Raw genomic sequence first — 22,065 nt, 5'->3', positions numbered from 1 at the left:
CACAAGAGAGTCAGCCTGTCCTTTGAAGCTTTGAAGCTCGGTATTGACTTCTCCTCTCTTGTTATTAAGTCCTAGAAGGCATCATCTTCCAATACAAGGCTGTTCCATCTACACTGAAAATCTGTTTAGTGTAGCCACCTTCATTAGTTACCATAACCAGATCCCTGGATCTGGATAACTTGGCTATAGTTTCTACATTAGCACCTGCTGTTTCACCTTGCATTTTCATGTTATACAGATGATTTCTCTCCTTAAACCTTATGAACCAAGCTCTGCTAGTTTCAGACTTTTATTCTGCAGCTTTCTCACCTTTGTCATCCTTCATAGATTTGAAGAGAATTAGGGCCTTGGTCTGGACTAGGCTTTGGCGTAAGGGAATGTTAAGGCTGGTTTGATCTTCTATACAGACCACTAAAACTTTTTCCGTATCAGCAATAAGGCTTTTTGTTTTCTTACCATGCATGTGTTCACTGGAGTAGCATGTTTAATTGTCTTCAAATACTTTTACTTTGCACTCATTATTTAGTGCAAGAGGCCTAACTTTTGGCCTATCTCAGTTTTCTACATGTCTTCCTCATTTCTAGCTTTTGATTTAAAGTGAATGCCATGCAATTCTTCCTTTCACTTGAAGGATTATTGTAGGATTATTAATTGGCCTAATTTCAATATTTTGTCTCAGGAAATAGGGAGGCCCAAGGAGAGGGAAAGAGACAAGGGACATGCCAGTTAGTAGAGCAGTCAGAACACACATAGCATTTACTGATTAAGTTCACTGTCTTATGTGGGTGCGGTTTGTGATACCCCAAAAACAGCTGCAATAGCAACATCAAAGAATAATAATAAAAATATTTGAAATATTGTGATAATTACTAAATGTGACAGAGACACGAAATGAGCAAACTCTGTTGGAAAACTTGCTCCATGCAGTTGCCACAAACCCTTAGTTTGTAAAAAAAAAAAAAAAAAAAAAAGAAAAAAGAAAAGAAAACACGCAATTCAATGTCTGCAAACTGTAATAAAGCAAAGAACATTAAAATGAGGTATACCTGTAATTAGAAACCTCAAAAGAGACAGAGAGGAGATAGGAAAAGTATTTGAAGAAAAACGGTTGAATATATTCAGAACTTTGTAAAAACTAAAACCCACCAATTCAAGAAGCTCGATGAACACAAGTACAAAGAAGCATGGGGAAAAAAACAATCAAACAAACAAAACGTACTATCAGTACCATATCTGAGTCACAAAGCCTTGGGACATTCAAATATTTCATAAAGATAATAATTTTTATAAACTAGGTACATATATGAAATCCTGATGATTCTGTAACTCATTTTGATGAGTTCATGCATGTCTTATTTTTTCTTAAAGCATTTAAAATTTCTTCCATCCATCCATCACCATATATATATTTGACCCCCTTTGGGTGGTGAGCACACAATGCAATATATAGATGATGAATTATGGAAATGTATTCTTGAAACCTATATAATTTTACCAACCAAAGTCACCCCAATAAATTTAACAAATTTTAAAAAAGTTTCTTCCCCTGTAAATGGAAGAACTGACTGGTCTCCTTTCCTGCAAACTTTATGTCATGATATCCAGAACCACAGGTACATTTTCATCTGATGGAGCTTTTTAAAGAACCAAAGGACTGAGGTTACCTCGTGAGTCAGCGAGACATGGGTCATCTTTAATGTCAGGAGAATTTCACCTTCTCTAATTAAAGTCTTTCTATCAATGATGGGTTGACCTTTTTAAGCCCCTGTTATTTCAAATACTATAAATTATCAGATTATTAAATACTAACAAACAACTAAAATAAATCCTGAATGAAAATACTATGTAGACAAAATGATTGAATATTTTTAAAATACAATAGAATAATATAATCAACATAATCAAGAGTCAATAGTTGGGTTCTGAAGACTGGCACCAAATACGCTGAGCTGCGTTAGCTCAGCCATTGCCCAATCTCAGAAGTAAGACAGCCATTTCCAGAAACTACATGACTACAAGCATCTTATTATTGCTATTAAAAACAGTAAGTCCAAATACCTAAACACAGATCAGGCCAGGAAATAAACTCAATTACTTTTGCTTTACCAATACTTTTTCTTGCAGCTTCCTAGACTCAGTGCCCCACAATTGTTTTTGTTCTTTTTCGACTTAAAGGCTACTTTTGTTGTTCTGAGGGAGAACACTATTGAGAAAAATGACTAGCCAGAGTCACCTTTACTGGTCAGAAGCAAATTACATAACCTCAGCAATTTCTCCTGCCAAAAATTAGGGGTTGAATTAAAGACCTCCATAGTGTCTGCCAGCTTCAGCACTCTGACTTTTTCTCTACTTAGCTACTTCCCTTTTTACTGTTATCCTCAGTTTTACAGCTCATGTCCACAGAAGACTTCTGTTGACCCGGCTCTCATGGAGCTTTGTTAATACAGGGCTGGCCTATTTAGAAATTTTAAAGAAAACAATACATTTACAGTTAGTCTCCTGGAGATGTCTGCCTGATTCCCTCTAGCTTCTGTGTGATATTCTGTTCTATACCCTTCTACGCACATCCCATTCCCATTCCCCATTTATGTCCTAGAGAAGTTGTTCTATCTATTATCCCCTATTTCCTGGATCCCCAAAATCTCCTTGATTGGCTCTATCAGCTCAATGTTGCCTTAAAAAACAAAGCCCTACCTTTCATCCCCAAATCCAACCAACGCTTGCAGATACTGCTCTATCTAATCTTTTTAAAAACCTCTCAAATAGACTCCGAAGGGGGAAAAAAAACAAAACCAAGAAAACATAAAACTCTGCACTTGCTCCCAGAAGGTATGAACCAGACTGTATACTTAGGACATTCTCTTACTCTGAAGCTCTATCAAATAAATGTTATTTTCTTCTCTCATGTCCTGCGCAACATCAACCCCCAGAAGAGAGGTTGATGATTTCCATTACTCCACCCCATTAAAGCAAAGTCTGCTAGTCTAGACGACCTTCTGCTCCTCTCTTTTAACATTACCTACCACCTGTAGGCTTTCTCTTATCTGGTCTTTATAGCAACACTCCAAGGCAAATATCTTCATCTTATACATGGTGTCAAAGACATTAAAATAATCTGTCCAAGGTCACACAGGTAATGAATGGAGGCGCTCAGAGTCAACCCAAATCTGCCTCTTAATGTGCTAGACAAGATACAACCTAAGATGCTTGTGGGATACAGAGGTATGGGAATCTAAAGACCCTTGTATTAAAGATTACTTTGAGAACAACTACCTAAGCTAAATTGATGAGAGTAGTTTATAAACTGATTACAGATGACACAGTAATCTTTAATTAATCTGTATTTAGTACTTCATCATTAAATTAGAGGCTAAGAGACATCAGGAAAAGCTATCTGCTCCCTTTAGGCCATCTACTTTGTAGCATGAGTAACTTCTAAAGGGAAGAAGTCCTTCTAGGCTAAGATGAGACAGTCATACTGATATGACATGCTCTGTTAAAAAAAATGAAGATGAAAATGAAAGAGGCCTTTCACTATATTTGGGTTTCTATCCAGAATAATGACCCACACCTCATATCTCCCTAAGCAGAACAACTGAGAAATAAATCATCATCTTACCTAACCGACCCTAAAGAATTAAAAACAGCACCACTTGAAGATAAACACACAAATACTACTACTCATTTCCCTACGTCCCAGAGAAACAAAGTTACTGGTTTAAGACTTAAGCTTTAGAACGTTGTTCAGAATGCTAGATATATATTGAGTAATACTAATATTCTATCATAAAAAACTGTTTCTACGAAGTGTATTATTTCAAAAGATTTTCAGAATTCCTAAATGTGATTGTGACTTTTTCATGTTGTTTTATGATCAAAAATAGTTCCTAAAAATAAATGCATCCCTTATTTCACAATAAAAAAAAGGAATAAGTATTCAATTTATAGAAATTTTATTCTCCCCTTTTCTACCCCCCACACCCCCAAAAAAGAGAGCAGTTGCATAAACTAAACAGCATTGCAGGTTACTAAAATAATTAGCATAAATCCTAGGTGCCTATTTTACTTTAGGAAGCCAATAGAGGTAAACAGTATCATGAATACACAATGAATACACAATAAAAAGAAACACTGTACTCAATTTTGGAAAGAAAACTACATATAGGAAAAAATTTATATATTTTAGAAACATATATCATGCTTTTCACCTCTGAAGTAACAGATGTGTGGTGATGTAAATCAGTATTTCATAAACAGGTAAGTAATTTAAGTGTCCTGAATTCATTATACCAAAAAGTATTTATTCCGGAACAAGTCAAAGAACAAACTACTATTGGAGCTATAATTACAGTAAAGCATTGAACATAATCAACAAGATGACTCAAACTTAAAACACCTAAATAATAGTTGCCATAAATAGCTTTTCTCTGCAGACTATATCTTCCAACTACTTGATGTCTTTCTTCTTGCTTGAATATTTTTATGAAAAATGCATAGTTTCCATACCACACAATAACTCAATAAATGGTTCTCTGAAACAAAAATTTTTATTCAGAATTTGTCTATTAAATAAGAAGAATGTTTTTGGAATCTCCGAGTCCTTATCAGATATAGAAATCCAGAAGAAAAGTCATTATTAAATTTCCCTAAAACTGAGGTTTTCAAAGATTGAACTACAAATGCAAAGGGAACCTGAGGTACTTCCCATTAAGAAGAGCCTATCTTTCTGCATTTTCTCCAAAGTTTCCTGGTTTCCCCAGGCCAGTGGTTCACAACTCTGCCTGCAATAAGAATCACGGGGGTGCTTTTCAAAAATCCCATTTCTTGAACCCCACAGCCAGAGATTCTGATTTAATAGGTTTTGGATAAAGTCAAGGAATCAGTATTTTAAAGCTCCTCAAGTAATTTTAATGTACAAGTTCTGCTGTAACAAAATATTTGTATCGTTAATAATTACAGGGTGTGCAAAACCACACAATAAAAATCACAGAGTTTATGGAAAACGATTTACAGGCACAACACTCAAAAGTTAATAAGAGACGCATTAAAAAAAAAGACAGGAACCTAATAAAAACTTCGCACACATCATTTACATGCATTAAATGGTGAAAAAAATACATAAGTACTACAATTAACATGACACTTTACCTTTAAAAGACTTGAAGTTTGCTTGTCAAAGTAGGTGTCAGAAGAAAGAGCTGCCTGAATTTGGACAGAAAGTTGCAATATAACATATGGATAAGTGTGGCTCATAACAGAAGGAGTAAACAGAGGTGTCCGATAAATAATGAAAGTGTGTGTCTGTGCATTTTATGTATCCCAAAGTAGCTCGGTTCAGCTGGGTAGTTCTGAGCATTCACCTAGCATTTCTTCCATGTTTGTGCATAAGCAAATACAAAATCACATTATGCTCAAATTGCTCCCTAAGATATAAATTGCACTGGAAAAAATTCATGTTTTAAAATCAAATGTTGTAACAGAAATGATTCTACAGTCAGGCTTAAAAATTACTTCCGTAAATACTCGTATTATACATATTTACAGTTCAAGTGACATTATATGTATATATGACACTAAATAATAAGGCGGGTTCATCAAAAAGCATTTTCACTACTTTTAATCCCACATAACATATGGGACATAGCCAATATTTCAATGTACTTTGTGTTTAAAAGGTAAGCCAATATCGACCTTAAAACAGATTATTTCAGAATTATCTGTATCACTATACTATTTCAGAAGAGAGCTGACTATCCTGACCAATATAATTTTATTTTTACTTTTTTCTGCTTTATTGTAATATTAGTAACACATATTTATAAGTTTAAGGTGTACAACATGATGATTTGATACAGTACATATTGCAGCGATTACCACAATAAGGTTACTTAACACATCCATCCCCTCACATAATTACCTTTCTTCCCTGTGTTAATAACATTTAAGATCTATTTTCTTAACAACATTAAGTATATAATACAGTATTACTGTTAATTAGAGTCACCAGGCTGTGCATTAGATCTCCAGAACTTATTCATCTTACAGCTGAAAGTTTGTACCCTTTGAGCAACATTTCCCCATTTCTCCTGGCAACCACCATTCTACTCTCTATTTCTGAGTTTGGCTTTTCTAGATTCCACATATAATTAGAAACACACAGTATTTGTCTTTCTCTAATTTATTTCACTTAGCATAATGCCCCTAAGGTCCATGCACATTGTCGAAAACAGCAGGATTTCTTGTTTTGTTACGGCTGAATAATATTCCATTGTGTATATGTACCATATTTTCTTTATCCATTCATCTATTGACGGACACCTAGGTTTTTTCCATATCTTAGCTATTGTAAATAATGCTATAACAAACATAGTGGTGCAGATATCTCTTTAAGATAGTGATTTCATTTCCTTTAGATAAACACTCAGAAGTGGAATTACTAGATCATATAGTAGTTCTATTTTTTCATTTTTGAGGAAACTCCATACTGTTTTCCGAAGTAGCTATAACAATTTGTACTCCCATTAAAAGTATAAAAGGTTTCCCTTTCCTTCACAGCCTTGCCAAAACTTGTCCCTAGTTTTTTTGATAACAGACATTCTAAGAGGTATAAAGTGATATCTCATTGTGGTTTTAATTGTGCATTTCATTGATGATGAGTGATGTTCAGCATCTTTTCATATACCTGTTGGCCATTTGTATGTCTTCTTCGGAAAAATGTCTATTCAGATCCTCTGCCCATTTTTTTATTGAATTAAATTTCCTGGGGTGACAGTGGTTAATACATTATATACGTTTCAAGTGTACAATTCTATAATACACTCACCTATATATTGCATCGTGTACTCACCACCCAAAATCTAGTCTCCTTCCATGACCATGCATTTGGCCTCCTTTCCTCTCTTCATCTTCCCCTAGCCCCCTTTCCCTCTGGTAACCACCATTCTATTGTCTGTGTCTATGAGTCTGTTTACTTTGTTCTTGGTTGCTTTCTGTTTTATATCCCACATATGAGTGATATCATATGGTTCTTGTCCTTTTCCATCTGATTTACTTCACTTAGCATGATACTCTCAAGATCCGGCCATGTTGTCACAAATGGCAGTATTTTATTTTTTCTTATGATCCAGTAATATTCCTACATCTTCTTTATCCAATCATCTATCAAAGGACACTTAGGTTGTTTCCATGTCTTGGGTACCATGAATAATGCTGCAATGAACATGGGGTACATATATCTTTATAAATAAATGTTTTCAAATTTTTTAGGTAGATACCCAGAAGAGAGATTGCTGGCATTGTTTGTTTTTTTGCTATTGAGCTGTATGAGTTCCTTCTATTTTGGATATTAACCCCTTATCAGATAGATGGTTTGCAAATATTGTCTCCCGTTACATAGGTTGCCATTTTATTTTGCTGCTTCTTTTGCTGTGCAGAAGCTTTTCATTTTTGCCTTTGTTGCTTATTTTTGCTTTTGTTGTTTGTCCTTTTGGTGTCATATCCAAAAAATCATTCCCAAGGCCAATGTCAAGGAGCTTTTTCCCTATGTTTCCTTCTATTAGTTTTATAGTTTCAGGGCTAACATTTAAGTTTTTAATCCATTTCAAGTTAGTTTTTGTGAGTGGTGTAAGATAGGGGTCAATTTCATTCTTCAGCAGGTGAACACCAGTTTTCCCAGCACCATTTATTGAGGAGAGTATTCTTGGCTCTCTTGTCATATTTCAGTTGACGGCATATGTATGAGTTTTTTTCTGGGCTCTCAATTCTGTTCCAATGGTCTATATGTCCGTTTTCATGCCAGTATCATACTGTTTTGATTACTATTACTATTTGATTAATATTTATAATGTAGCTTGAAATCAAGAAGTGTGATGCCTCCCACTTTATTCTTCTTTTTCAGGATTACTTTGGCTATTTAGGGTCTTTGTATTTTCATATAAATTTTTGTAGTATTTTTTCTTCTTCTGTAAAAAATGCCATTGGAATTTTGATAGGGATTGCATTGAATCTGTAGATGGCTTTCAATAATGGGGCATTTTTTAAATATTAATGCTTCCATTCCATGAGCATGGATTATCTTTCCATTTATTTGTGTCTTCTTCAATTTCTTTCATCAATGTTTATAATTTTCAGTGTATAGATCTTTCCCTTCTTGGTTAAATTTATTCCTAAGTGTTTTATTTTTTCTGATAGTATTGTAAATGGGATTGTTGCATTTGTTTCTTTTTGAAATACTTTGTTGTTAGTGTATAGAAACACAACTGATTTTTGTATGCTAATTTTATATTCTGCAGCTTTACTGAATTGGTTTACTAGTCCTGACAGGTTTTGGGGGAGTCTTAGGTTTTTCTATATGTAAGATCATATCATCTGCAAACACAGACAGTTTTACTTCTTCCTTTTCAATTTGGATTCCTTTTATTTCTGACAGGTATAATTTTAGATGAATAAGAAAACACAAAGTAAAATTCATCTTTAGCATAGAATAAAACAAGTTATCAAAATAAAATAGCTATTAAACATATGAAAAGATGTTTAACTTCACTCATAGTTAAACATCTAAATACTATTTCTTACCTATCAGATTAACAAAAATTCAAAAGTTTGATAAGACACTCTGTGGCCAATATTAAGCAGAAACTGGCACTCTCATACATTCCTGGTGGATATACAAAATGGTACAGAATCTATTAAAAATTTTATATTTATATTGGCAATATGTAACAAAACTACATATACATTTACACTTTGACCTAGAAATGTCATTTCCAGGAATATACCCTGAAGATCCTCATAATGATACAAAAACACATAATGATACAAAAACACTTCTGTAACAACTTTATTCACTGCAGCATTATACATGATTGTAAAGTACTGTGAGACATAAAATTCCATGCATAGTAACTTGGTTAAATATCTAAATATTCTCTCTACTAAAAAGAAACAGCATTCCTAAAGGAAAAGGTTTATTCCAGAACTGGAAAAGAGAACATGCAAGATGAGCCTGGAATATCTTAGTATGTCAGAAAATAAGGAAGTGCTCGAAGGTTGATGTGGAAACAGTCCAGGTAATTGAAAGCAAACATGGCTCCCTAGGCTTCTATCTCCTGTTTCTTCTGAAAGCAATACAAACAACAAAAAAGGAAAAATAAGACCACTCAAAAACCATGCCCTCGGGATTAAAGACAGATGCACCCTAAAATAACTTTAAGTAAAAAAGAAAAATTACCAAAGCACAGAGTGTGATTTCTCACACTCATGCTCCAGATTAAAGGAACTGAAGTGACATAACTGAACGAAATGAATGATTCAGGATTTAATCCAGAATCAGGATGAAAAAAAAAAATGCCAAAAAGGGACACTACTGGGACAGTTGGCAAAAGTTGGATATGGAACATATTTTTTATACTAACATGGTACAATGTTAAATTTCCCAAACTTGGTCCTCGTAGTGTGGATATGTTCATAGAAAAGATACACTTAAATATTTACAGATAAAGGGGAATGATGTTGTCAACTAACTTGAAAATCATTCAGGAAAAATATTATATATATATAATAAATGCATATTAAATATTTATTATACTATATATAGTTGTATATTATATATAATATATTATATATAATACATATTATATATAATAAACATATAGAGAATATAAAATATATATATAACAGAGAGAGAGAAAGAGAGACAGAGAAAGAGAGCAAATATGACAAAATGTTGACAATTAATGACTAGAATGAAGAGCACAGGGGAATATTTGTTCTATCCTTGAAACTCTGGTGTGCACTTTTTTTTTAAAATAAGGACATAAAAATCACTAGTTGCAAGACTTCTGCTTCCACTCAAGATAGAGAAACAGGAACTGTTTTATCCTCCTGACTAAAACAACTAAACACTGAACAAAATATGTTTGTCACAACAGCATTCAAGCCACTGGACACCATTCAAAGAAGGACAGTGACCCCTGACAGACTGTAAACAAATCCCTGAGCCCTAAGATTATCCCAGTTTACTGAATGGAGAAAATGTTCAGGCCACCGCCCAGGGAGAAAGAGCCATGCAGGACTCATTAATTTCTGTAAGTTAAAGAGACTAAATTCAGAGCACTGAAACACAACGGTAGTCAGGGTACTGGAGAAGAGATAAGGACAAAGCACTAGAGAGGAGAGAGCTGCATGAAGAAAAAACTCGGGTGAACTGCAAAAGACAACCCCCTTGATTAGGTTGGTGCAAAAGTAATTGCGCTTGAAAAGGTTAAAAACAATTGCAAAAACCGCAATTAGTTTTGCACCAACCTAATAGCTAAGTACTGATCAACTCAAGGCTGTGAGGAAACTACTCTGTGCCAAGGAAATAACCCACCCATAAGGGAACACTATCTAGAGCTCACATGGAGTCATGGAATCACGCTAGGTCCCAACAGTCAGAGTGCAAAACCTCATAAATTGAAGAGCACCCTTTGAGCACTAAGAAGGTTCTTGCCTTAGTAGAGGAATAAATTCACTCTAGATTACACATATTCTGGTGTTACCTAAAGGCAAGAGCCAAAAAGAGAAGTGAAATGGAAGACATAGCAATAGAAACTAACCACAATGAAACTCAGAGAGAAGACAGAAAAATAAATAAAAAGTATCAATAAACTTCAAACAGCCAAATATGTATCAGACTCCCTGAAGAGGAAAGAGGGAGGATTAAAAAAAATTTTTTTGAAAAAATAATGGCTGATATTTTCCTAAAGTTGATGAAAATTGTAAATCCACAAATCTAAGGTCAACAACCCCTAGCCCAAGAAACATGAAGAACACTGCACACTACACAAAGGCACATAACATAGGTTTATAACATATGTAGTATGATCTATTTGCCTTAAGCACAATTATGATACTATACATAACAAATGATGAAATTATTCCTCTTACCTTGGATACATTGCTGACATAATTCATTTGGATAGTGCTTTCCTTATCAACTTGATTACAAAGGTTCTGTAAAGTAGATGCATATTCTTTGTCACTTTTTATCCTTAGGGCCATAAATTTCTTCACTGTTTCCAGTAACCGTAATTCCCAGTCTTGCAATTTTAACACAGCTTCATGTGAATTCTTCAGGTCACTCCCAAACCCCATTTTTGTAAGGCACTGTCTTATCCTCCACACTGCACAAGCGAGCCTTCTAGTCAGCACATATCTGTGTATGTAAACAGAAAAAAAAATAACTTAACTCAAAAGAAAATTAGTCTTCAAAGCAAAGTTATGCCTCAGTAGTTGAAGGGTTATAAAAAATCATTACAACTGAATGTTTTCATTGCAAAGATCAGGAACAAGATGAGGATATCCACTCTCACTGCTTCTGCTCAACATGTATTTGAAGTTCTCACCAGTACAATGAAATAAATAAAATAACTTCCATTAAAATTGAAAAGGAAGAAGTAAAACTATATTACCAGTGACTATATTTGACATTGTATATAGAAAATCCTAACAAATGCAATAAAAAAGTATTAGAACTTTTATTAGAATAAATAAATAAGATTACAGGGCAGAAGATCAATATACAAAAATCAATTGTATTTCTATACACCAGAAATGATTAATCCAAAATGAAATTTAAAAACAATTCTATTTACAACAGCATCAAAAAATAAATTATTGAGAAACAAATTTTGCGATATAAATGCAAAACTTGTCTTAAAACTATAAAACATTTGTTAAAAGAAATTAAAGAATACCTAAATAACTGGAAAGATTCATGTTCATGGATCCTAAAGACTTAAGAAGGCAATATTCTCCAATTTGTTCTACAAGTTTAACCCAATAATATTAACATCTAAGCTAGCTCTTTTTGTTGCAGAAATTGACAAGCTACTACTAAAATTTATACAGAAATTCAAGAAAGCCAGAATAGCAAAAATAAATAAATAAATAAATAAATAAATAAATAAATAAATAAATCTTGAAAAAGAAAACTTCCTGATTTCAAAACTTACTGAAAAGCTACAGTAATCAAGACAATGTGGCATTTGGATAGACACAGACATCAATGAAACAAATAGAGGGTCTAGATATAAATCCTCACATTTATGGTTAAATGACTTTCTATAAAGATGTCAAGTCTATTCAATGGGGGAAAAAGTCTTTTCAACTAATAATGCAGCTGGATTTCTACATGCAAGGGAATGAAGTAGAATTCCTTCATTAGAATATATACATAAAATAAACTTTAAGAGGATCATAGATCTAAATATCAGAGTTAAATCTATAAAACCTCAGAAGAAAACAGTAACTGTTCATGACCTTGGCTCAGGTGATGATTTCTTAGGTACAATGCCAAAAGTACAAGCAACAAAACAAAAATATATAAATTGGATTTCATCAAAATTAAAAACTTCTGTACTTCAAAGGCCACCATCAAAAACAGTGAAAAGATAACTCACAGAATGGGAGAAAATATTTGGAAATAATATAAGAAAGGCACTTCTATGCAGGATACTTGTATATAAAGAAATCTGACAATCCAATAATAAAAAGACAAACCAATCAAAAACGGGCAAACGATCTGAATAGAGATTTCTCCAAAAAGATTTACAAATGTCCAATGTGCACATGAAAAGATGTTCAAAATCATTAGCCATTAGAAAAATACAAATCAAAACCACAATGAGATACCACTTCATATCATTTGTACGTCTATAACCAAAAGGACAGATAATATCAAGTGTTGGAGACAGAGATTAGAAACCTCATATACTGCTGGTGGAAATGTGAATTGGGCAGTTCCGCAAAAGTTAAAGACAGAGTTATCATATGACCCAGAAATTACATTGTTAAGTATACAGAGGGTGCCAAGAAATGCATATACATTTTAAGAAAAGAAAAAACTGTGCTAAAATTGTAATAGTCAATATATACTGACAACAAAAGATGAATATATGTCATGTGTATGCATCTTTTTGGCACCCCTGTTATACCCAAGATAAATGAAAACGTGTCCATACAAAAACTTGTACATGAATGTTCAAGCAGAATTATTCATAATAGCCACAAGGTGAAAATAATCTAAATGTCCATCAACTGATGAATGGATAATCCATACAATGAAATATTATTTGGCAATAAAAAGGAATGAAGTATTGATACAAGCTACAACATGGAAAAAGTTTGTAAACATTATGCTATGTGAAAGAAGCCAGAATCAAAAGACTGATATAATCTATGATCTGTTTATATGAAATGTCCAAAATTTATAGACAGAAAGTAGATTGGTGGTTGCCTAAGGCTGGCAAATTTGGGAAGACAGGAAGAGTGACTGCTTATTGGTACTGGATTTCATTTTGGGATGATGAAAATGTTCAGAATTGATTGTGATAATGTTTGCACAACTCTGAACAGATTAAAAATCACTGAATTGTATAGTTTAAATGGGCTTCAGCATGTGAGTTATATTTCAGTAAGTTGTTCTCAAAAATCACTATAGCTTACCATGATCATCCTAGGTCAGTCAGCAGAAACTTCACCAAAATATTCTGCTTGCTTACTATAAGTCCTGGAAAATTATAGTAAGATATATAGTATGATAGAATTTATTTTGCTCTCCAGCCTCCTAGAATTTCAGTCAGTGAATCTTTCAGAGCCAATTAGAAGACATGAAAAAAACACTTTTTATGTTTAGTTCTGGCTCATCCATACCAAAAGTCAATTTCTTGTTAATTCAGCTGAGATCCTCACAGCTATACAGAAAAATGAGAAGAGGTTTATCTTTCTAAGCTCAGTGATATCATCTAAAAAGATGGTAAAAATGTGAGTTTTCCAAATAGAGAACAAAGTACAATTTTTCCCCAGCTGAAAACTGTCCAGTTTTATGATCTAGCAGCAAACAAGTAAACAGGGAAAAAAGGTACGGGTAAACGACACTTGATCAAAGTTTCATACAGGACACTAAATGGACTTTAACATAAATAAGTCAATATAAAGTAATGGACAAGTCACTTTAATATACAGTAGAATAATTTCAGTTTTCTCACTTTGTATATAGTAGCTTTTAAATTTTTACTTTGATATACTATATCCTTATGGGTCACAAAAATTTACAATGAATACTTTTCTGTTTTTTTACCTACAACTAAGTCTCAGTGAAGATATACTCTATCTCATACAGGTTTTCAATGAAAGAATAAGGAACATTGTTTGAGGCCAAAAAAAGGTGAAACATTGTACTCTTTATTTTTAACTATATCTGAGATTGTAGTTCATTTCATTCAGTACTTCAGATAAATACTGCTTCTAAATACATCTAGCTCTGGTCTAAGCTTTGACAGTACTTTTTTCCTTCCATTATCAGAAATTCACAAGGACTGTGAAGAGCTCAGAAAAATAAAACAGGAAGCAGAATCTGGAAGCGATCTGAGAAATACTCCAGCCCATCCTAAGTGCTTACTTATACACACCGATATTCTAGGTGAGTATAAAGTAATTTAATATATGGTACCACTCTTTCACGAATGACAAGTAATAAAATTAAAAAACTAAACAATTCTATAATAAACTAAGACTATGCCTAACTGTTGAATTGGGGGAGCTTATAAATACTTTAGGATTTAAGAGAATAGTATCTTACAGATAATGTCCCCATAGATGCCAAATGACGTTTATAAGACTTCATTTCAGTAGTGTTTGAAAATAACAAAAAAGGAGACCTGGAACTAGTATCTATCAAAAGAAATTGATTAATTAAATTAGAATCAAGGCTGCTTCATTTGATTATAACTGAATTAATTATAGGGAGTACCATTCAAATCATAGTCTCTGAGAATTTGTTCAGTGTCCAACTTTCACAACCATATGTGGTAGTCCTGATCATAGTATATTCGTGCTGTGGAATATTATTCAGCCCAAAAAAAAAATGAGGAAACATTTTATGTATTCATCTGTCACTATCATTAAGAACTACTCATTTTAAAGAGTAAGATACAGAACTTGGTATTGTGTAAAAAGAATGAACAATAACAGAAATTCATTTTGTTTGTAATTGCATAAAAATATTTCCAAAAGAACACACAGTGGCTGGGGCATAGGATTGGGAGGGAGACTTTTCACTGAATACCCTTTTGTACATTTGAATTTTGTTCTAAGTGAATATACTGATATTACGTATTAAAAAATTAATTAATTAAAGAATTTTTGAAGAGAAAAAGAAAAAAAAAAACAATTAAAGCTTGACTAGCCCAGAAAATGGCAAGATATGAGCTAGCATTGGAATAATAACCATGATTTAGATTATACAAAGTCAAAAGGGAAATGTATTTCAGGAAGTAAAAGTAGTATGAGGCAAAAAATAAAGTGAATATGAGGGGAAGTAAAGAAAGCAAGGTCTCCAAAATCAAGCTATATGTAACAAGCAGTAGGAAATGGCATGCCAGCTTAATTCCTGCTATTCCACTGTTAAGAAAATTAGTAAGTCTCAAACTCCTTGAATTAATTGATTTTTAAGGCAAAATAACAAGGTCATGAATGTGATTTTTTAAAATTATTAATTTGCTGATGTTAGTTACACAAGTATGTTCAGTTTGTAAAATTTCATCACGCTGAGGTGAGCACCTGTGTGTGATTTATGCACTTTTCTACATGTATGTTATAGTTCAATAAAAAGAGAGATCAATTTTAATCTGGAAACTACGCATAGAATAGCTTGAAGAGAAAAAACACATAAAATAAAACACAAGAAGGCAAAGTAATAAGCTTTTATAGTGATATAGCCTGAGAAATGAGGATCTATAATTGACAATGTCATTGAGAATTAAGATGAAAAGAGCCTTGTCCTGATGAATGGATTTAGGGAACAAAAGAGAGACAACCCAATGACAACTTCAAGGCTTTAATTAGAAATGATGACAGTATCAGTAGATATGAAAGATTGAGAATATGGAGATACTTTAAAGAAAACACATTCACTTCAGTAGGAAGTAAAATATTAAGGCTAAAGATCCAAATTAGAGAGAGTCAATTTTTTAAAGGTTAGAGATAAAACCAACAGACTGAATGTTGACAGAAAAGCAGAATCAAGGACAAAACCCATGAGAATCTGTCAATTGAGGAATGGGAGGAGGAGAGGCCAAACAAAGAACAGAGATGAAGGAAGGAAAAGAATGTGAGATCTCTGACAGAGTTACAGATGCCAGGATGAAAAAGAAGATATTAGCTACGTCAAATGTCAGAGGGAGATGTGAAAACTGCAAAAAAGTCATTATTCGAATTTTGGGGTAAAGTTGGTATAGTGAAACAGTACCTCAGAAGCTCCAACCAATAACAAGTTAAAGGAACAAAAAATTGTTTTTAAGAGAAACCAAAAAGGTAAAGATATCATCAGCAAATAAAGCATTACAACTATGTGTCACAAGTTTTACAGCATGGTGTCAAAGGAAAAAGAGACAATTCTGGTGCTCTAGACATCATGGCAGTGTGTCCAAACTTCCATAAGACATGCTGAGGATAAAGAGTTAACAAAGTTCTGAGAATTCCCATTAGATGCGCCACCGTGAAATGAAGCACGCAGAGAGTGAATGGGCCAACCTAGGGAAAGTCAAGAAAAGATGTGAGCGAGAAGACTCTGTGTTCCGGGACAGAACCTTAGAAAAGGCAGGGAGGGTCTCTGGCCTCGGCTAGCCATTTCCGGGGCTCTGTGAGGAACTGGGATATGAAATGAAACCCAGGAGTACAGATGTTTAGTGGAGAACAGAGAGTAAACCCCAGGCCCCCAACAAAGCCCACTCGGCCCCAGTCAGTGTCTCCCCGTCCCTCTACTTCCATGCTCACATGACAAAGAAACAAAAATTAAAAGGGAAACCCAACTTCTGGTCCAGACACGATGCCATAGACCATTTTCCCCGGCTCCACTCCACAAAACACAACTACAAACACTGGAAATAGTGTAAGAGACAACCAAGGAAGAACTCTGAAAGGTGCAGAGAAGGCAAACTCCTTTGGCCCTAGGACGGGAAGAACAGCACAGGGGCAGCATGTCTTGTGTCCCGCTCCTCCCACAGTAGACCGTCACCCCGACCAGACTTTCCCCAACCTCCAGTCTAGTAACAAAAGGCAGCCCATGTAGGCCGACTTCTCCCAGGACCTAACAGGAGCACCTCTGACACCACTGGGCAAGCCAGACACCACCAGCAAGGGAGAATGATTATGAGCCTTACGAACAATAAACAGCCAGGGGAAGCACTCTCCTTCCTGCTAGTCCTGAGAATCCCCTTTTCTACCAAAAAATAAAACCAAACCAGGCAGGAAGAAGCAGCAAGAGAGACCCAGCTATAGCAAGCAGCCAGGTCAGAAGCCTCTTGTCCCCACAGACCGAGGATCTCCTGCTCCCCCACCCCCACCCAGGGACACCAGAGCAGGCAGATAGAACAGGCAAGAGGGACCCAGCTTTAGCAAGAGGACCAGTCCAGGAAGCTCCTTGCGCTCCAGGGGTTCACGACTCTCCTCTCCTGCCCAGAGACATCAGGGCAGGAGGGGCACTGTAAGGAAATCCTATGTCACTTGTTCCCCACCACAGATCTAGTAGCTCAGCCTAAGAGAAACATCTTCTACTCCCTCAAGCAGCACCAGCAGGAATTAGTAGAAGCCCTAGTGGTACCAGATAAACAAAGCAAACCAAAAGAACAGCAAAAAGACTCTGAAAATTAAACTGTCATTGGAACCACAGCCCATAAAAATAGGCCAAGACCTGCATGTTAAACCTACACAGCGTGCCTATGAAAATAAAAGACTGAAACAGCCCCCAGAGTATCATAACACAATAAATAAAATACCTAGGATTCAACCAAAAATGACCTGTCATACCAAGAAGCAAGAATAACCACAACTGGAATGAGAAGAGACAACTAATGCCAACACCAAGTTGAATCAGATGTTGGAATTATCTGTAAAGGGTTTTAAATCAGCCAGCATAAAAATGCTTCATTAATCAATTACAAATTCTCTTAAATGTAAAAATAGAAAATTTAAGCAAAGAATAGAGGCTATAAAAATAACAAGATGGAAATTAAAGAACTAAAAAGAAATGCAATAACAGGCATTAAAAACTCACAAGATGGACTCAATGTTGGAGTGGAGACGACACAGGATACAATCAGTGAACAAAAGAACAAAAGAATTCAACCAATCCTAGCAACAGAGAGAAAACAGACTGTGAAAAAGAAAAAAAAAAAGAACAAAGCCTGGGGGACCTGTGGGACAATAACAAAAGATCCAACATTTCTAATATCCGAGTGCCAGAAGAAGAAAAGAAAGAGAGTGGGGCTGAAAGAGTATTCAAATACATGTGTCCATCTTGGTGAGTAAGATACTGTATAGCTCAGGAAACCAAGGCAGTGATGTATTGGTAGAGGATATAGATGATAGTTCAATGGAACAGAATAGGGAACGCAGAAATAGACCCACACAAATATGCTCAACTGCATTTTGACAAATGTCCAAAAGCAATTCAATGGAGGGAAAACAGTCTTTTAAACAAATGGAATAATTGGATAGCTAACCACTACCCTGCCCCCCCGCACCAGGAAAAAAGACAAAAAACCTTAATCTAACACCTTACACAAAAATTAACTAGAGAGAATCATGGACTTAAATGTAAACACAAAACTGCAAAACTTCCGGCGGCGGGGGGGAGCAGGAGAAACTCTTCAGGATCTAAAGCTAGGCAGAGTTCTTAGACTTGATACAAAAAACAACCCATAAAAGGAAAAACTGATAAATTAGGTCTCATCAAAAGTAAAAACTTTTGCCCTATGAAAGCCATGTAAAAAGGATAAAAAGACAAGCTATAGACTAGCAGAAAATATTTGCAAACCACATATCTGACAAAGGACTTGTATCTAGAATATAAAAGAATTCTCAAAATTAAAATTAAAAGCAATAACAACAATCTAACTAGAAAATGACCAAAAGACATGAACAAACATTTCACAGAAAAGGATATAAAAATGGCAAATAAGCGCATGAAAAGATGTTCCACATCATTAGCCATAAGAGAAATACAATTAAAACCACAATGAGCTATCACTACACACCTACTAGAATGGTGAAAATAAAATATAATGATGACGAAACACTTTTGAGAATGTGGAAAAACTGGATCACTCATTTGTTCCTGGTCAAAAGATAAAATGGTACAGCCGCTCTTTTTTCTTATAAAACTAAACATTCAGCTACTATGACCCAGCAATTGCACCCTTGGATATTCATGTCAGAAAAATGAAAACATATGTCCACACAAAACCTAAACACAAATGTTCATAGCAGCTTTATTTGTAATAGCCAGAAATTGAAATCAGCCCAGAGATCCTTCAACAGGTGAATACATACCATGGAATACTACCAAAACTAAAAAAGGAACAAACTATTAATATAGGCAACAACTTGAAAATCCTGCTGAATGAGAAAAGCCAATTCCAAAAAATGACATACTGGATGATTCCACTTATATAACATTCCTGAAATGACAAAATTTTGGGAAAAGGACAGATTAGGAGTTGTTAGGATTTAGAGCCTGCAAAGAGGAAGAGGAGGTTAAACGTGGTTATAAAAGGGGAACACAAGGGATTCTAGCAGTGTCTAAATTGTTTAGTACCTTGATGGTAGTGGTGGATACATGAACTTAGACCTATAAAAAAATGTATTGAACTTCATACACACACAACAAATGAATAAAATTAAAAGTGAAGAAATATGAATAAGATGAGTAGATTTGTCAAGGTTAATATCCTGGTTAAGCATATTATACTACAGTCCTGCAAAATGTTACCATTTGGGAAAACTGTATAAAGTGTGCAGGGGATAATTATTTCATACAATTGAATGTTAATCTACAATGACCTAAATAGAAATTTCAATTTTAAAAAGAAGTAATGCCCAGACCTCAAACTATAGCTCAGAGGAAGAACAATAATATGGAGTGTCATAAATTCAGCCACATTCTTCTAGAAGTAATAGGACAGAGTTACTTTTACCTATGTTAACCACGAGGAAGATGAAAAGAAATTGCAAGGAAATTATACCGCCATGATGTAGCCAAAAATTACACAGAGAGACGGGATGGGGGCATGGGTTATATCAAACTGATTTGTAATGTAAGTTCCAATCAGGCAGGGAATTACTCTGTTCTGTTCTGTTCTCCCACCATATCTCCAGTGCTTAAAACAGTGCCTTGCATATAGTAGACAATAAAAAAATCTGTTAAATGAATTAACTGGTGAAGCTACACAGCCTTATGCATGCATTCTCCCATGCCCTCATGGTCTCCACTTTGCACTCTTCATTCTTTAGGATGCTTAGTAATATTAGGTATTACTTTTATTATTACTTATAATTCTAGGTATTAATTTTACAACCCTAACCTACAGGTTAAAATTCAAACTCCTTTGCCTGGTAATCAAAGCCAGCCCAGACAACCTTTCCCCCTCAGCAACAGTACCATACCTTACTACTTATGGTTCCTTAAATGTCTCCTAATCATACCTCTCTTTGCCGTTGCAGATGTTATTCCTTCAGTCTAAATGTCTTTCCTCCCTTTGTCCACCTAGAGAATTATCAACAACTAAACTTTAAAGTTATATTCTCTGTGAAACCTTCTCTGACCATCCCCACAACCACAACCATGCCAGGCTGACGTAGGTGTTCCCTTTTTCGGATCTCAGGGATCATGTACGTATTATTAATTAATATAACACTTCTCATAATATAGTTTAACTATTTATTCAGATATATTTCTCCCATTAAACATGAGCCACATGGAAATCAGAACATCATGGAATTTTCATCTTTGTACCACTGATGCCTAAATTACTACCAAGAATACAATAGATATTCAATTTATTATAAATAATTGCAAGACTAAATCCATTTTATAAAAGATTTGTAAATGAGATTTTTAAATAAAAATTTCTTTTATTTAATGGAAAGTACAAATCAGGTAGAAACAGAGGGCACGTATGTTATTAGCAAAGATGCCTATTTTTAAATAACATCTTTTAAAGAGTGAAACTAGTAAAAATCATAATAACCTATTAACTCTTTAGATTCATATAAATCTATGTTATGTAGTGGATTCAGTTTAGTATTTAAGATCAAGTGAGTTATGTGAAGTTTTCAATTCACCACAAAGAGTTATTAAAAACTTTAAAAGAACCATTTTAATTGCTATGTTTTCAAAAATTAGAAGTTCATTTTGCATAAAATAGATCTGTAAACACAAACAAAAATGTAAGATATTAATAGCAAAGTATAAAACAGATAACTAGTTTCCTTGTTAGGCTAGGATTCCCGTGGTATTTCTTATAAGTATAAGGGTATATATAACTAATTGTCCTAAAATGTCTCCTGTTTTTCAACTTGTGGCTCCAAAACTGACAACTTTTATATTCTCCACGTACATGCAAATATTGTTTTTATATGGTATAAATAAAGTTTAATATGTATTGAATATTATTTTTAAAGTAAGGCTGATTTACTTTAACACAGATAATGGCTTATAACATAGATAATATTTAATTATTTCCTTTATTTTAACATTGACAAAGAGACTGAAATATACCACTAAATATATGCTTATTTAGAAAAATCAGCAAATAAGTGAATAAAACCTATGTATTTGAAACAGGAAATCATTCAGTCTTCCCCTACCAGATATTCTCACAAACTAGCAGAAATTCAATAGAGTTTGAATTTATAATCCTTGACTAATAAAACCCATCAGAATCACTTTGTGGTTCAAGTTACTTTATCAGAATATGTTTGTTCATTGATAAAGACTATAAAGTCATTAACCAGTTAAAGTACAAAAATAATTATCTAACAGTATTTCTTACCTTTTATAAGCTTTAATAGAGTCACAGAAGTCAGAAACTGTGACTCTATTTTAACAAAATATTAAGCTGCCTGCAGGAAGATAGAAACAAAGTCACAAAAAGCCACCGAGTATGCAAGTAATAACCACAGTTACAAACCAAAAAACTGACTCATATGAATAAAGTGAGGTGCTATTTCAGAAGCAGTTAAACA

At 34.2% G+C, this 22,065-nt stretch overlaps 1 protein-coding gene across 6 annotated transcripts in view; it reads right to left on the bottom strand.

The window, feature by feature from the left end:
- The window catches only part of FER (FER tyrosine kinase), a 379,119-nt gene that overhangs the window by 324,839 nt on the left and 32,215 nt on the right, over positions 1-22,065 (bottom strand). For all 6 annotated transcript variants that reach the window (XM_033110848.1, XM_033110846.1, XM_033110849.1 and 3 more), the window contains one exon: positions 10,927-11,194. In XM_033110848.1, coding sequence (XP_032966739.1) covers positions 10,927-11,133 — 207 coding nt within the window. In that variant the 5' untranslated portion in view covers positions 11,134-11,194. The remainder of the gene's footprint in view (positions 1-10,926; positions 11,195-22,065) is intronic.

The sequence above is a fragment of the Rhinolophus ferrumequinum genome, chromosome 7 (genome assembly GCF_004115265.2).
Source record: "Rhinolophus ferrumequinum isolate MPI-CBG mRhiFer1 chromosome 7, mRhiFer1_v1.p, whole genome shotgun sequence".
NCBI lineage: Eukaryota > Metazoa > Chordata > Mammalia > Chiroptera > Rhinolophidae > Rhinolophus > Rhinolophus ferrumequinum.
Note: the sequence above shows the minus strand (reverse complement) of the source record. Positions and strands in the feature narration are given on the sequence as shown.